The sequence below is a fragment of the Typopeltis vanoorti genome, chromosome 2, assembly GCF_054136105.1.
Source record: "Typopeltis vanoorti isolate ZY-2024b chromosome 2, IOZ_Tvanoo_1.0, whole genome shotgun sequence".
Lineage (NCBI taxonomy): Eukaryota > Metazoa > Arthropoda > Arachnida > Uropygi > Thelyphonidae > Typopeltis > Typopeltis vanoorti.
The window spans coordinates 26,865,813-26,883,227 of record NC_143550.1 but is presented as its reverse complement, the minus strand read 5'-3'; the positions used below and the strand labels follow the sequence as shown (position 1 = coordinate 26,883,227).

The window sequence follows — 17,415 nt, the reverse complement described above, 5'->3', positions numbered from 1 at the left end:
CAAATTAAACAGCAATGGTCCCAGCACCGAACCTTGCAGAACACCACTAGTCACCTCTACACAAAATTAAATTACAGCTATTATTTGCAATAAATAAACTTTTCTTAAATCAATGTGTTTATTTAGTTCAATATTAACTTTATACATATATACAGTATGCACAACAATCTATTATTTAAAAAAATACTTATACTTTTCGTCATCATCATCAAATTCCTGACATGTACTCTCAAGGGGTGTACAGGATATGATAGTACTACATGAAAAACTTACATCGCCACTAACTTCCTATCTACAGGGTAGCCATAAAATAACTTTCCCTCTTTGGAGACATCTGTAGCTAAAACCAATAAATGGAATCAGACCAAATTTTATATTGAGACTTTTGAAGGCATGGGGAGTTGATTTCCGTGAAAAAAAGATTTAGTACCAAAAGTCACCGATTGGGGAAATTTTGATGCTGGTGGAGCCGGAAACAACCGGATAATTACATTATCATCATCAAATTCCTGCTATGTACCCACAAGGGGTGTACAGGATATGATAGTACTATGTGAAAAAATTATATCATTACCAACTTCCTATCTACAATTTTCCTCCAAATCAGTCTGTTACTTATCAAGACTCCAACATTATCACATCTTATATTTCTATCTTCTAAGGCACTTTGTACCGTATCAATCCACCTATATCTTGGTCTTCCTCTGGGTCATTTTGCTGCCAACCTGGCAGAGAAGTTCTTTCCTAATATTCTCGTTTTTAATATGATATTGCCATTGATGCCATCTGTTCACGCCTCTAATCTTTCTCAGGACTCTCATATCTATGGTCTCTAGTCTTTGGTCAAGTGTTTTACTTCTGACCCAGCTATCAGATCCATAAGTTAAAACTGGTTTGAACACTGTCTTCTATACAGCCAATTTAGTGTTCCGACTTATTCCATATGAAGTTATTCAATTGACTTCCCACCATACCAGCTTTGCTGATTCTGTTGTCTATTTCTATATTTAATTTACCATCTTCAGTAAAAATCGTGCCTAAGTAGCTGAAATGTTTTACTTGTTCCACAGGTTCTCCATTCACAACACAGTTGACATTTTCAACAATTCTACCTATTTTCATTGTCTTTGTCTTTTTATTGCTGACCTTCATACCATATCTATTACAACAACTATTCAATTTAGTCAGAGAATCTTGCAGACTTGTAGCGGATTTATTTAGAAGTATAACATCATCCGCATAAAGCAAAGAGCTGACATTAACATCTCCAATTTTGATATCATGTTTAATACCACTTTCCTTCATAATGTGATCCATATAGATAATGAATAACAGAGGGGATAATGTACATCCTTGTCTCACACCAGATTTAACATTAAACCATCTTCCTGTACTTCCTTCAATTCTAACTGCTGACTTACAACTCAAATAAAGACTAAGTATTGCTTGATATAATGCCCCATTGACACCATATAACTGCAACGTATTGAATAGCTTCTCTCTTGACACCTTATTATATGCCATTTCCAAATCGATAAAACTTAAATACAGATCTTTGTTATATTCCCATGCTTTCTCGACTATTTGTCGTAAAGTGAAGATCTGATCCTGACAGCCTCTGTTTGGCCTGAATCCAGCTTGTTCTTCACCATGCTTTTCTTCCACAATTCTTCTCAGCCGTTTCTCAAGTATACTTGCATAGATCTTGCCAGGAACACTCAGTAGAGAAATACCTCTGTAATTCTAACATTCAGTTTTATTTCCTTTTTTATATATGGGTACTATGAGAGCTCTACTCCAATCATCGGGAATTCGTCACTGTCCATGCCTTCTGAACTATGCAGTGCAGCCACTGTAAGACTTTTATACCACCATACTTAACCATTTCTGGTCGAATATCATCTACTCCTGTTGCTTTTCCACAAATTTAAGTCTTTGATGGCTTTTTCTACTTCAAGTATGGATATGTATTCTTGATTGTATGCCTGATGAGTGTTTTTTACCCCTGTGCTATCACTGCTTGTTTCATTTAGCAATTTTTCGAAATATTACTCCATACTTCAAGAATATCTTTTTCTCCTGTTTTCATGTCACCTTTATCATCTCTAACTCCTTTTACAGCACTCTTTCCTCCATTCCTAAGCTTCTTCAACAACCTCCAGAATATTTTGCCACCTTCTCGATATTTATGTTCTATGTTTTTGCCAAAGTCCTCCAGTGACATTTGTTTAGCTAGTTTTACAGTGTTTACCTTTCTTACATTTGTCTCTGTATACTCTAAGATTACAAACTGACTTATTTGACAGGAACTTTTGATATGCTTTCTTCTTTTCCTTCACTGCCTCTTTAACTTCCTGTGTCCACCAGGGAGTTCTGATTTTTTTATCCTTGCAGACAACCTCACCACATGCCTCTCTGGCAGAATCAATCAATGTTTTCTCAGATTTTGCCACTGAATCTCCAAGGTTTGATTTCTGTTCTCAAACTCTTTCATTTTATCTTCAATAATCTTTGTGTATTTTAGTCTACAGTTCACATCTGAGAGCTGCTCAACTTTTATTCGCTTTAAAACTTTCTTACATGTTATTCTTTTCAATATGAAATTCAATTTTATCCTGCTCAAGACTAAATAGTGATCACTTCCAATTTCAAATCCTCTGTTCACTCTGGTGTCCTGCACCAGGGAGAAAACATCACTATCAACAATAACATAGTCAGTGAGACTTTTCTTATTCCTAGCTTCTTCTCTCCATGTGAATTTGTGCACATTTTTATGTTGGAACATGGTGTTAGTAATAACCAGTCCATGTCCTGAGCAGAAATCGAACAGATATTTGCCATTATTATTAGCTTTGCTCTTTTCTCCAAATTTTCCCAAAATATTTTTGTATGTCTCACAATCATTTCCTACTCTGCTATTTAGATCCCCAACAAGGACCAACTTTTCATTTTTCATTGTGTCAGTTGCTTTTTCTAAAGCCTCAAAAACTTCCTCCACTTCTACCTTAGTAGAACCTTCTGTTCTACTAAGGCACAAATAAGTCTTATTGTCCAGTTTCCCATTCTCATATTTGCCCACATTACTCTACTTGAGACTGACTGCCATTCAAGAAGATTAGCCTCATATTTTGTGTTGAATACTATGGCTACTCTTTCTTTTCCTTGATTTGTTATTGCCTGAATATAACATTTTGTATTTATTGCTCAGAAAGATCTCACCAGTTTTGGTCTTTTTTGTTTCAGTCACCCCTATTATGTCGATCTGGTACTTATCTAATTCCTCAGCTAGCTCCAGTTCTTTGCCATTCAGGCTTCTTACATTGATAGTACTGATCTTTTACTCTAGTGATGTTGGTTTGGGTTTGTTTTCAGATTTGTTCCAGTAGCTGACTTATCGCTGTTCGCCCTGGTTCCCTGGTGAAAACAACGGGGGCATTGTTTAACCGGGCGATGCCCCAGCCGGCATGAAATTTTGTCATGTTGTACCATCATTTTTTATTTTGGTTTAACCAATAAGAATACAATTTGGTCGGCTAAATCCCAAATTGCCAGCCCATCCTCGTTCGTTCAGTATCCAAGTAGATACCCAACAGGGTGCACCACGAGAAGGTGAGGATTGGACATTAGGTCAGAAGCCCTGGTCGGTTCTCCGCATTCCTTTAAAGGCTATGTGGAGGTCTCCTCTCAGCTATACAGCTTTGACCCTTAAGCACCTCTATAATTACATTAAATTACCTATAATTACATTAAAGGCAGATAAAATGGAATAATAACATTTCGACGATGTAAGCGATATCCCCGCCACTCATTCTAGCTGGTTATGTGGTACGTTACAATGATGATAATAATAATTAAACTAAAACAACAACTTGTGTCAGAGAGGCAGAAATTAATGTAGTGATTGAACTCGTAGGAAATAATGTTTTATTCATCAGAATCAGGGTCCCCTGGACCACATACACGATTTTCAATGTGCTGACTTTTCTTGTGATTATTAAATTACTTAAGGAATTCACAACGTAAACTGGAATATAAATTAAAATAAACTTTAATATATACTTCCTATATTTCGGCAACATCACGTTGCCATCTTCATCGGAACTTAAGACTAAGACACGTGCATGCAGGCACTAATACAGCAAATGAGGTCGAAGAGAGAAGACTTCTGGTTTTCCTAAAGTCCTGATGGTGTCCCCTAGCAGACTATATTAGGTATTTTTGGCTGTTTGGGCTGGTATTAGCCCAATGGCCAAGAATACCTAATATAGTCTGCTAGTGGACACCATCAGGCCTTTAGGAAAAACAGTAGTCTTCTATCTTCGACCTCATTTGCTGTAATAGTACCTACGTGTCTTAGTCTGGAGTATTTCAGGTTCAAAACTGTATAACTGAGAGGAGACCTCCACATAGCCTTTAAAGGAATGTGGAGAACCGACCAGAGCTTCTGACCTAATGTCCAATCCTCCCCTTCTCGTGGTGCACCCTGTTGGGTATCTACATGGATACTGAACGAACAAGGATGGTCTGGCAATTTGGGATTTAGCAGACCAAATTGTATTCTTATTGACTTAAACCAAATACAAAATGATGGTACAACATGACAAAATTTCATGTTGGCTGGGGCATTGCCCGGTTAAACAAGGTCCCGTTGTTTTCACCAGGGAACCAGGGCAAAAAGTGAGCTACTGGAATAAATCCTAAAACACACCCCAACTCAATATCATCAGAGTTGAAGATCAGTACTATCAACATAAGAAGCCTGAATGGCAAAGAAATGGAGCTAGCTGAGGAATTAAATAAGTACCAGATCGATATAATAGGGGTGACTGAAACAGAAAAGACAAAAACTGGTGAGATCTTTCTGAGCAATAAATACAAATGTTATATTCAAGCAATGACAATCAAGGAAAAGGAGTAGTCATAGTATTCAACACTAAATACTAGGCTAATCTTCTTGAATGGCAGGCAGTCTCAAGTAGAGTGATACGGGCAAATATGTTATTATACGGGCAAATATCAGAATGGGTAACTGGACAATGGCACTTATTTGTGCCTATGGTCCCACAGAAGACTCTTCTAAGGTAGAAGTGGAAGAATTTTTTGATGCTCTAGAGAAAGCAACTGACAATGAAAAATTAAAAGTTGGTCCTTGTTGGGGATCTATATAGCATAGTAGGAAGTGATTGTCAGACATACAAAAATATTTTGGAAAAATTTGGAGAAAAGAGCAAAGCTAATAATAATGGCAAATACCTGTTATATTTCTGATCAGGACATGGACTGGTTATTACAACACCATGTTCCAACATAAAAATGTGCATAAATTCACATGGAGAGAAGAGGCAAGGAATAAGAAAAGTCTTATTGATTTTGTTATTGTTGATAGTGATGTTTTCTCTCTGGTGCAAGACACCAGAGTGTACAGAGGATTTAAAATTGGAAGTGATCACTATTTAATCTTGAGCAGGATAAAATTGAATTTCATATTGAAAAGAATAACATGTAAGAAAGTTTTAAAGCGAATAAAAGTTGAGCAGCTCTCAGATGTGAACTGTAGACTAAAATACACAAAGATTATTGAAGAAAAAATGAAAAAAAGTTTGTGAACAGAAACCAAACCTTAGAGCTTCAGTGGCAAACCTTGAAGAGAGGCATGTGGAGGTTGTCTGCAAGGATAGAAAAAATCAGAACTCCATTTTGGACACAGGAAGTAAAAGAGGCAGTGAAGGAAAAGAAGAAAGCATATCAAAAGTTCCTGTCAAATAAGTCAGTTTGTGATCTTAGAGTATACAGAGACAAATGTAAGAAACGTAAACACTGTAAAACTAGCTAAACAAATGTCACTGGAGGACTTTGGCAAAAACATAGAACATAAATATCGAGAAGGTGGCAAAATATGCTGGAGGTTGTTGAAGAAGCTCAGAAATGGAGGAAAGAGTGCTGTAAAAGGAATTAGAGATGATAAAGGTGACATGAAAACAGGAGAAAAAGATATCCTTGAAGTATGGAGTAATTACTTTGAAAAACTGCTAAATGAAACAAGCAGTGATGACAGCACAGTGATAAAAAACACTGACCAGGCATGCAGTGAGGAATACATATCCATACTTGAAGTAGAAAAAGCCATCAAAGGCTTGAAATGTGGAAAAGCAGCAGGAGTAGATGATATTCGACCAGAAATGCTGAAGTATGGTGGTATAAAAGTCTTACAGTGGCTGCACTGCATAGTTCAGAAGGCATGAACAGAGTGACGAATTCCCGATGATTGGAGTAGAGCTCTCATAGTACCCATATATAAAAAAGGAAATAAAATTGAATGTTAGAATTACAGAGGTATTTCCCTATGAGTGTTCCTGGCAAGATCTCTGGATAACAAATGGCATCCGGTGTGTGACATGCTCTACAGCTGAGCATAAGGAGTCGGATTGGATTTTCATAACAGCCCATTTTATGTTCTCTTTCAAAACATGCAAGTTGGGAACTAGCTGGAATGAGTGACTTGTCTGTTGCTTACACTGTCGAAATGTTATTATTCCACTTTATCTGCCTTGAATGTAATTATTTGGTTGTTTTTGGCTCTGCCAACGCCAAAATTTCCCCAATCGGTGACTTTTGGTAATAAATTTTTTTTTTCGCAGAAATCATCTACCCATGCCTTCAAAAGTCTTAATATAGAATTTGGTCTCATTCCGTTTATTGGTTTTAGCTACAGATTCCTCCAATGAGGGAAAGTTATTTTATGGCCACTTTGCACAATTTTCCTCCAAGACAATCTGTTACTTGTCAACAATCTAACATTATCAGATCTTATATTTCTGTCCTCTAAGCCAGTGCTTCCCAAACTTCTGGATGTCAGGGCCCCCTTTGCAAAAATTAAAATATTTCACGGCCCCCCCCTCCTCGAAAAAAAATCGTAATAGAGAGATATATTATTATAATAGTTATTGTATTTGTATTCAATACAAAACATACACAGCGAATATTGCAAAAATCAAATGCAAATATTACATTTTTTGCCTCTTACCATTTGGTTCTGAAGACGATGCGGGCTGTTCTGGCTAAATATGAAATACTGTCCTTTTTTTGAGTCTGTTTCTGCTTCTTCTGATTGTTCGTGGGATTTTTTTATTTTTATTTTTTATCAGACACTTAATGGCTGATAAAAAAAAAATAAACACAGGATTAAATTTTTTAATGTAGAATAGATCAAATAATATCACCACTTACCGATACTGGCACACCACAGACTGATAACATGAAATTAGTGAATATTACCTGAATAAGGGAATCCCCGGACCTGGAACATTTTTCTCTTTTGTGACTTTTCTCCCTTTACGGTAATTAAGCCTAACGCGAAACAGACAGCAAAGGCAGGTTATTAAAATGTGCATATGATTGGTGCAGTATTAACAAAAGATCATGCAACCGAAAGATAAAAGCATTGCTGACAATTGAGTTGAAATGCTAACTCTCTTCAACCAAATATATATATATATATATATATATATATATTACTTAGTTTTAACACTTTTACGAATTTTAACATGTTCGGTTGAATTTTATTGCTGCCTTGGGAAATCGCACTCACACATATCTAATTAATAACAATCGTTTTTAGTTAGATACTGTGTTTGCCCATGCAACATATGGTTTTGTTTCAGTCTATACAGCATAGTTTCTGTATGAGGGGACATGTGATTCATTAATTAGATTAGTGTGTTTTTATCCCAGTTGTCTCTAATTGCATTATTTGTTGAGAAATATATTACACAGACTCCTCATACCTTATTCACTGGCATAATAAAAATACTTGTTTTTTTATTGCCTCTGTAGTATAGTGGCTGTTAGGGAGGGCGTGTTGTTTACCACTGCAAGCGAATTACTATCTCCCCACATGAACTTGTTTAAGCTTTTTTTCATGTTAGAAGTATATGTGAAACTTTTATTGGTAACAGAAAACTAGCTCGGATAACAGATAATATAAAATAAGTTTTGATATGTATATAAAGTCAATATCAACAATCCCTGATTAAGAATGGGTGATGAAAGGGACAGGAAGATTTGGAGCTTCCCTGGAGAGCATTCGAAGTAAATACAATTAACCACTGCTTTGAAATGAAACATATGAATAAGCAATATTTACTAATATTCATTAAGTGCCAAAATGCGCAGGAAGCAAAGTTTGTGAACCAACACCAATGTGTAAATTTTTCCATTAAAATATAAAAAAATAACAAAAAAAAGAAATAATAAATAATAAAAGTGAAATACGTTTATTTTAAAATAAAAAAAATCTACTCAGTCTTAAAACATTTTAAATTTGTTTTCATTATTTCATGGCCCCCCCTCAACAAAACCTACGGCCCACATTTTGGGAAGCGCTGCTCTAAGCATTTTTTACTGTATCAATCCACCTATATCTTGGACTTCCTCTGGGTCTTTTTCCCACCAACCTGGCAGAGAATACTTGTTTTGCTAATCTTTCCACTCCCATTCTATTCAAGTGACCACGCTACCTGAGATTAGTTCTGCTAACGTATTCCTGGATGCTAATAATTTCAAGTTCTTTCCTAATATCCTCATTTTTAATATGATATTGCCATTGAAGCCTCTAATCTTTCTCAGGACTCTCACATCTGTGGTCTCTACTCTTTCTTTGGTCAAGTGTTTTATTTTTAAGCCAGTTATCAGATCCATAAGTTAAAACTGGTGTTTTGACTAATTTCTGCCATCTAGTGTTTTGATTGATTTCTCTCTTATTCCATATAAATTTGTGTTCAGTTGATCTTCTACCATACCAGCTTTGTTGATTCTGTTGTCTATTTGAATATTTAATTTACCATTCTCACAAAAATCGTGCCTAAGTAGCTGATTTACTTGTTCTATAGTTTTTCTATTTACAATATAGTTGATATTTTCAATGCTTCTGCCTATTTTCATTGTCATTGTCTTGTTATTGCTGACCTTCATACCATATCTATTACAACAGTTATTCGATTTAGTGAGGGAGTCTTGCAGACTTGTACCGAATTTATTTAGAAGTATAACATCGTCCACATAAAGTATAGAGCCAGGATTAAAATTTCCAATTTTGATATCAGTTTTAATACCACTTTCCTTCATAATGTAATCCATATCGATAATGAATAACAGAGGGTATAATGTACATCCTTGTCTGACACCAGATTTAACATTAAACCACCTTCCTGTGCTTCCTTTAATTTTAACTACTGAATTACAACTCAAATAAAGACTAAGTATTGCTTGATATAATGCCCCATTGACACCATACAACTGTAGTTTTTTGAATAACTTTTCTCTTGGCACCTTGTCATATGCATTTTCCGGATCTACAAAACTTAAATCCAGTGTCTATTTGGCCTGAATCCATCTTATTCTTCCACAAGCTTCCCTTCTCAACTGTTTCTCAAGTATACTTGCATAAATATTACCAGGAACACTCAGTAGGGAAATACCTCTGTAATTCAGTTGTCATTCCCTTTTTTGTATGTGGGGACTATGAGAGTGCTACTCCAGTCATCTGGAATTCATCAATCAGTCCAGGCCTTCTCAACTATGCACTACAGCCACTGTAAGATTTTTATAGCCCAATACTTGAACATTTCGTCAAATATCATCCACTCATGCTGGCTTTCCACATTTCAGGGTTTTGATGGCTTTTCTACTTCAAGTATGGATGTGTATTCCTGATTGCATGTCTGTTGAATGTTTTTTTGCCGCTGTGCTGTCATCACTGCTTGTTTCATATAGCTTTTCAAAGTAATTACTCCATACTTCAAAGATATCTTTTTCTCCAGTTTTCATGTCACCTTTGTCATCTCTAATTCCTTATACAGCACTCTTTTCTCCATTTCTGAGTTTTTTTCAACCACTTCCAAAATATCTTGCCACCTTCTTGATATTTATTTTCTATGTTCTTACTAAAGTCTTCTCATGACTTTTGTTTAGCTAGTTTTGCACAGTATTTAGCTTTCTTACATTTGTCTCTGTATTCTCTAAGAGTACAAGCTGACTTATTCACCAGGAACTTTCGATATGCTTTCTCTTTTCCTTCGCTGCCACTTCCTGTGTTCATGGAGTTCTGATTTTTCTGTCCTTGCAGGTAACCTCATTACATGCCTATCTGGCTGAATCAATGTTTTCTTCAAGATTTGCCACTGAATCTCCAAGATTTGGTTCCTGTTCTCAAACTCTTTTCTTGAATAATGTTTATGTATTTTAGTCTACAGTTCACATCTCAGAGTTCCTCAACTTTTATTCTCTTAAAAACTTTCTTAAATGCTCTTATTTTCAGTAAGAAATTCAATTTTATCCTGCTGAAAACTAAATGGTGATCAATTTCAAATTCTCTGTATACTAGTGAGAAAACATCACTCAATAATAACATAGTCAATGAGACTTTTCTTATTCCTTGCCTCTACTCTCCATGTGAATTTGTGCACATTTTTATATTGGAACATGGTGTTAATATAGGTATCTAATAACCAGTCCATGTAGTAGAAAGTCCCTGAGTAGAAATCCAACAGGTATTTGCCATTATTATTAGCTTGTTCTTTTCTCCAAATTTTTCCAAAATATTTTTGTCTGACAATCATTTATTACTCTGCTATTTAGATCATCCCTAACAAGGACCAACTTTTCTTTTTCATTGTGTCAGTTGCTTTCTCTAAAGCCTCAAAAAAAAAAATTCCTCCACTTCTACCTTAGTAGAACATTCTGTGGAACTGTAGGTACAAATAAGTCTCGTCCAATTCTGCTCTCTGATATTTGTCCACATCGCTCTACTTGATACTGTCTGCCATTCAAGATTAGCTTCATATTTAGTGTTGAATACTATTGCTGCTACTCCTTTTCCTTGATTGCCATTGTCTATAAATAACAATTTGTATTTATTGCTCAGAAAGATCTCACCAGTTTTTGTCTTTTTTTTTTGTTTCGGTCACCCCTATTATCTTGATCTGGTACTTATCTAATTCTTCAGCTAGCTCCATTTCTTTGCCATTCAGGCTTCTTATATTGTGATAGTACTGATCTTGAAGTTTGATGTTGTTGAGTTGGATGTGTTTCAGGATTTGTTCCAGTAACTGACTTTTTTTTGCTTTTCACTCTAGTTCCCTGGCAAAAACAATGGGGGGGGGGGGGGGGGGGCTTTGTTTAACCGTGGAACTCCCCAGCTGGCATGAAATTTTGTCATATTTTGCTATCATTTTATATTGTGGTTTAAAATTTGAATTTATAGTTTACAATAAAAATACAATTTGGTCAGCTAAATCCCAAATTTCCATATTACCCTTGTTCGTTCAGTATCCAGGTCAGATGCCCTGGTTGGTTTTCCACATTCCTTTAAAGGCCCTATGGAGGTCTCCTCGCAGTTATACAGCTTTGATCCTTAAGCACTGCTTTTCACCTTTTCTCAGAACATAAATTCATTGACAAAATAAGCGTAATTATAAACACAAAAAATACATTGACATGATCTAATTAAATACTGTAGTACATCTGTACTTTTTATTCTACCAACACTCCCCCCCCCCCTTTAGTTTAGTAGGTACACATTGTAATACAGCAGTTTCCTAAGCTTAATTTTGTAGCTCAGAACATGAATTGGCTTAGTGTAATTGAATGCTTAAAAATTTTACTTAATGAAAATACTTTTTAATACTGCTATTTAGAAAAATAAATTTGTCTTACAAAGATTATGTGACTGAGTACATTTAAGTGATAGAAAATCATCCTCTAAATAGGACATGAGGAGGACTGCATCCCAAATGATAGCATGTTATTTGCAATAGATGATAGCACACTATCCCAGAATTTTCTTCCCTTCAGTATGTAAACTCATTTAGATGTTCCTTCTTTGTTATTTGAAAACTTCTGCATGTCTGTCCTGTGTAAGGTGGACCACAAGAATGTGGAATTCTTATAAGCACTTGGAATTTGAAAAATTGGTTACTGTCTTTTGGAAAAATATGGAGAATACAGACAGTTTTGGACAGGCTGATCAGTAACTGATATTCTGACTCTTGCATAAAGAGGATAGCTATATAGTCTCTCCACTGAATTTGGTATTTTGGCAGGAGATGTTCCAGAAAATACTTTGGTTGATGTTTTTGAAGTATCCATTAAGGATGAGCTTATGGAGAAGAGACTGGTAGAGTTCCAGTTTGTCTTCATCTTTTGAAATAAACATTGCTTGTTTCATAGAATATGAATTATGCCTTGTAAACTACAGGGCATAATTCATATTCTAAAAACTGAGATTTTTAAAAATTTTAACCTTTTATGAAATTATTTAAACATTTTTTATTAAATTTTAAAAGCGAATTGCATATATTAGAATATATAAAATGTAATTGATACTGATCTTATATATCTTATATATCTTATTAATATAGATCTTATATATTTTAGATATGTGTAAGCACATATCTAAAATATTCGTCATTTCATTTCATGTTATGCATTATTTTTGTTTCCTTGTTAGTTCTTCAGAGGAAAGAGCTGCATGGATTGTAATTCTGAATGAAGCAATTAAAGAAAATGCTAATAAACGAAGTACCTTTACAAATATTAGAATTCAGCAAAAAGTAAGAAAATAAGTTAAACACATGCTTTTTAAACTACAGACATTTCCTTAGTTTCATTTAATGATTAACTGACTTAACTGTGGTCTTCATTGAATATGTATATGTTAAAAATTATCTCTATATTTTAGCTGTGTTTTTGATTATATGATGTTTGATCACATGCTTAGAACAACAATCTTTTGCCATTTATATAGGAAATTGTGAAGAATTCTTCATTTCTTAACTGCTGAAAGAGTGTTTATTGCCTGGTGGATTTAGTAAGTATACTGTAATTATCTGCCCCACAAATAAAATCTTCAGCTGATCATGCTATGTATATTTAGCTCACCATTCAAGAAAAAATGAACGAGTTTGAGAACAGGAACCAAACTTTGAAGATTCAGTGGCAAGCCCTGAAGAAAACACTGATTGTTTCAGCCAGAGAGGCATGTGGTGAGGTTGTCTGCAAGAATAGAAAAATCAGAACTCCATGGTGGACACAGGAAGTTAAAGAGGCAGTGAAGGAAAAGAAGCCCATCACAATTATAACCTTGTCTTTCTTTCCTCCATATTTTTCTATTGTTTCACTTATTTGTTCTTAAAATCCTTCTACTTCTTCGTCTGGGTCTGTGCTAGTCAGTGCATGTACTTACTGATGATAAGGTCTTTAGGGTGTGATTTAACAAGTATAGAGATTACACACTCTGATTTCCTGTATATTGAGATTTCGGAGGTTTCTAGTTCTTCTTTCAAAATAAAGGCTATGCCTTTCCTGTTTTGTTCTTCTCCTGATGTGATGAAATTGTACTGTTTTCTATTTGGGAAACATGTATCAAATTGGTCTGCACCTCTCCAAAAAAGTTTCTCCTATTCCTAAGATATTGATTCATTCCTCTAACATTCCAGGTGGCAGTCCTCGTGAGGTTGTCTTTTCCTGCAGTAGCATATTTCACATGTCCAGCCTTACAGGTCACTGGATTATGCTGATGGTGAGTCAGATCACATGGCATACTTCTTTTGCTTCTGTATCTATCCATAATACAATACTGGGACTAATATGCACAGGGGTCTCAAGAACCAAGTGCAGGGGAAGAAGTTCCCTATTTCATCAGCTGTCCATTTTGGATCAGTTGCTGTTTGAGGCCATCCATTCTGGATCAGTCACTCCTGAGTGTCTGCTCATCTGCAGGATGTATTCATTTCCCTCCTACCACCCATATCTGGGAGGCATTCCCTGAACCGTCACCTAGGGATTCACTCTCTAGGGGTTACAGGTTCCCCCAAGTGCAAGCAGTATTACCTAGATTAAACATGATAGTTTTCCTGCTATGGAAAACTATCATGTTTAGTTATTCCATTATTGTCATTAGGAATTGTTATTCCATTAATGTCAGTCTTACTGGGCTCTTTACCCACAGAGTGGAATACTGTCATTTCTAACCAGTCTCTACAGATAGTTTGTAATCTGAATAATCTTTTGGATGAACAGTTGATGTTCTTGATGACATGATCTCCTGTGAATGCAGTAACTTTACTACCGAGATGTTTTCCTTACAACTTGCTCTTCTCCATATAAAAGAAAACCACTACCATTAATGTATGATATATATATATATATATATATATATAAACTGAGTTCTTTACATGCGATACTTTCTCTTATTCAGCTTGCATCCATTATTCTGTCAAATTGTGTGATTATTCTATCACATGAAAGCTCTAACTCTAGATGTTTGATTGTGCTCTTTCCCCACCCACATTGGAAATCCAGGGAAACAACACTGCAGATGCAGCTGCTGGTCAGCTCTCACCTTCTTTACTTATTGTTTGTCAGTTCCTATACAGAACCACAAACAGCTAATGAAAGCCAAATTAAAACCTTTCAGTGACATTCATCTAAGGAGGCAAAAATAAATAAATTGCATGAGAAAAAAACTTGAAATTATGAGTGAAAGGCATTCTTAATTATAGTTTTTAAGGAAATTACAATGTAAACTGAGTAATAACTACAGGGAGTGGACAGAGGGCAAATTAAGTCCCTTGCATAAGGGAGGTTCTAAGACTGTAGTAACAAATTATAGACCAATCAGTATATCGGGTATGGTGGTGAAAGTGCTGGAAAAATTGGTCAAAAAGAGAATTCAAGAATGGGTGGATAAAAATATGATAGTGGGTGAGGAGCAACATGATTTTGTGAAGAGTTGGTCATGCCTTAGTAATTTACTAACTTTTTATAATAAAGTAAAAGCAGAGTTGGATAAAGGAAATGGCCATACAATGATTCTGCAGGATTTTGCTAAGGCATTTGACAGAATACCACATGGAATTCTCTTAAGCAAATTAGAGTAAATGGTGATGGATATGACACTGGTTAAGTGGATGAAAAGGTGGCTGCTGGACAGATATCAAAAAGTGGTGTATGGAGGGGCAGAATCGATGCGAAAACAGGTGATTAGTAGTGTGCCACAAGATTCAGTGCTGGGACTGTTGCTGTTTAATTTGTACTTAAATGATATAGGAAATAACTTGAAAAGAAATATTCAGTTGTTTGCTGATGATGCTAAATTAAATACAGTAATAGTTAATCATGGCGATGTGGAGAATTTGCAAGACGATTTTAAATAGGCTGTCAGTATGGGTGAAAGATAATGGGTGTAAGTTTAATGTGGAGAAATGTAAAGTTATGCATTTTGGGATAAACAGATTACAAGCTGTGTATCACATTGATGCCACTGTGCCCCAGGAAATAGATGAAGCTAGATATTTAAGGGGTGGTGGTAGACAGAGTTAAGGTTTAGAGGACATATTGCTAAGGTAACACATAAAATTACTTATGCGTGAGGCTAGTGAAGAACACATTAACAAGTAGAGATAAGGAAGTTGTTATTTATCTTCATAAGGCCTTGATACATCCATATATTGAGGGTGTGTGGATTGCAGAAGTTGGTTGATAGGAGAAAAAGAGGGAATATGATAGAAACATTTAAGTTGCTTAAAGGGTTTTATAGGATTGATGCAAGGGAAATGTTTCAGCACTTTGCTGGAGGGGCCAGAACAAGGGATCATCCTTGGAAATTGAATAAAGGTGTGGTTAGGGGTGTGAGGATTTTTTGCTTGGAGAGTTGAGTGCTTTGTCTATTAATGGGTTCAAGGAAAGGTATGATAGATTGCGTGAATAGCTTGGGTCTCTCATGATTAGTCTTTGGACTCCATGGAGATGCCCATAGAATAATAATAATAAATGTAATTAGTATTGCCAGTATTTTAGCAAATTGAAATTGCCATCATCTGGGACCACAATACAATATGATATGTGCATAGAGGAATTATGATGTGTAATAAGGCTGAAGCCAAGCAACTAAAAGGAAGACTGAAGTTAGCCTTTCCTATATAGTGACTCTCCTACCCAGTTGGGCTAAAATGTGTGTCCTTGGCTGTTGAGTTTGAAGTACAGAGTTTGAGGACTTCCCAAATTTGAGGCAGTTTCGTGTAACTAAATTTATTGAGGTTTGGGTAGTTTCTTAAGGCAGAAGCTGATTTAAGGAATAGTATCCTTCTTCCAGCATATCCTGTGGTGGATGTCCAGAGCATGATCAGCTAGTCTTTAGTTTTTGTAGTGGCAGAAAATCTTTATGTTCAGTAATTCTGATGTTGGCTGTCCTGCCTATTTAGCCATAATAGGATAGTTTACAACTGCAAGGTATACCTGGTAAAGAAACACCTTATCTCAGCCTTATTTAAGTTCAACATGAACTTGGGCTCTTTCATTCGGCAAGCAAAATTGCATCACCTGCTTTACTTAAGAAATGGAAATATATTATACTACTGCTACATCTCTTTATTACTAAGCCACGTACACTCAAGAAAATCTTGTGTATAAAAACTCGGATACTGTGCACGAAGTATTTTAAAATAGATTAATTAATTAATGATTGAGAGATATAAAGAAAGATGGTCTGATATTAAATAAGATTTAACATGTTATACATTTATTTTTCTATTATTTATATGGGCTACATCATTGAGGAAAGTAGCATTGAACCTGATATTCAAGTATGTGATGTTAAACTTAGTTCTTTACTCTACACAAATCATGTAATTCTCTTTAATAAATGGGTTCATGGTTTAATGAGAGGTCACTTGAGAAGTAAAGCTGGATAAGTAGGAAAAAAACCTAACTCCAACATAGCTCTTTCAGGGTAGACAATACTACACAAATGCCACTTAACACACTCCCATCTGAGTGAAGGCAATTCAAAATCAGAAGTTTTAGTTGAATATCTTTTCATATAGTGTAATGTGTAATCAGATCCCACTATATAAGGTAGCAACTGTATTGTTGAGTTGCATGCCATAGAACTTTCTTTTACATTACATAAAGACACCTTACATTGTGAAAGGTGCATAATTTACACCAATTCAGTGAGTTTTCTACAGGCACTAAAAAGCATGGCAGTGGCAAGCATCACAGAATAGAGAGAACAATAAGAAACTATGTCAGGTGAAGCCTGTAATTAATCTTTGGTAGTATAGTTTATAGAAAAGCAGGGTTTTTGTAGAAGCTGTTGTTCTTGCACAGCTCTGCATAAATCACACAAGTACTCCATCCTGGTGAATTGATGAAATGATATATCTCAGTTTAACTATTCATATTTTATTAGACTGCTCTCAAATAAGCACAGTCACTATTTTAATACTCTCCCAGACTTTATATGCTTCAACAAATTTGATCAATTCATAGATTATTATTTCCACTGTAATTTTTTCCATAATTTTATTTATTGCCTTTTTTGTGAATTCATTTTGTGATTTTTATTATTATTCTAAG

At 35.3% G+C, this 17,415-nt stretch overlaps 1 protein-coding gene across 3 annotated transcripts in view; it reads left to right on the top strand.

Moving 5' to 3' along the window:
• Window positions 1-17,415, top strand: part of LOC150108891 (uncharacterized) — a 461,422-nt gene that overhangs the window by 311,612 nt on the left and 132,395 nt on the right. For all 3 annotated transcript variants that reach the window (XM_090410738.1, XM_090410720.1, XM_090410728.1), the window contains one exon: window positions 12,506-12,608. In XM_090410738.1, coding sequence (XP_090266864.1) covers window positions 12,506-12,608 — 103 coding nt within the window. The remainder of the gene's footprint in view (window positions 1-12,505; window positions 12,609-17,415) is intronic.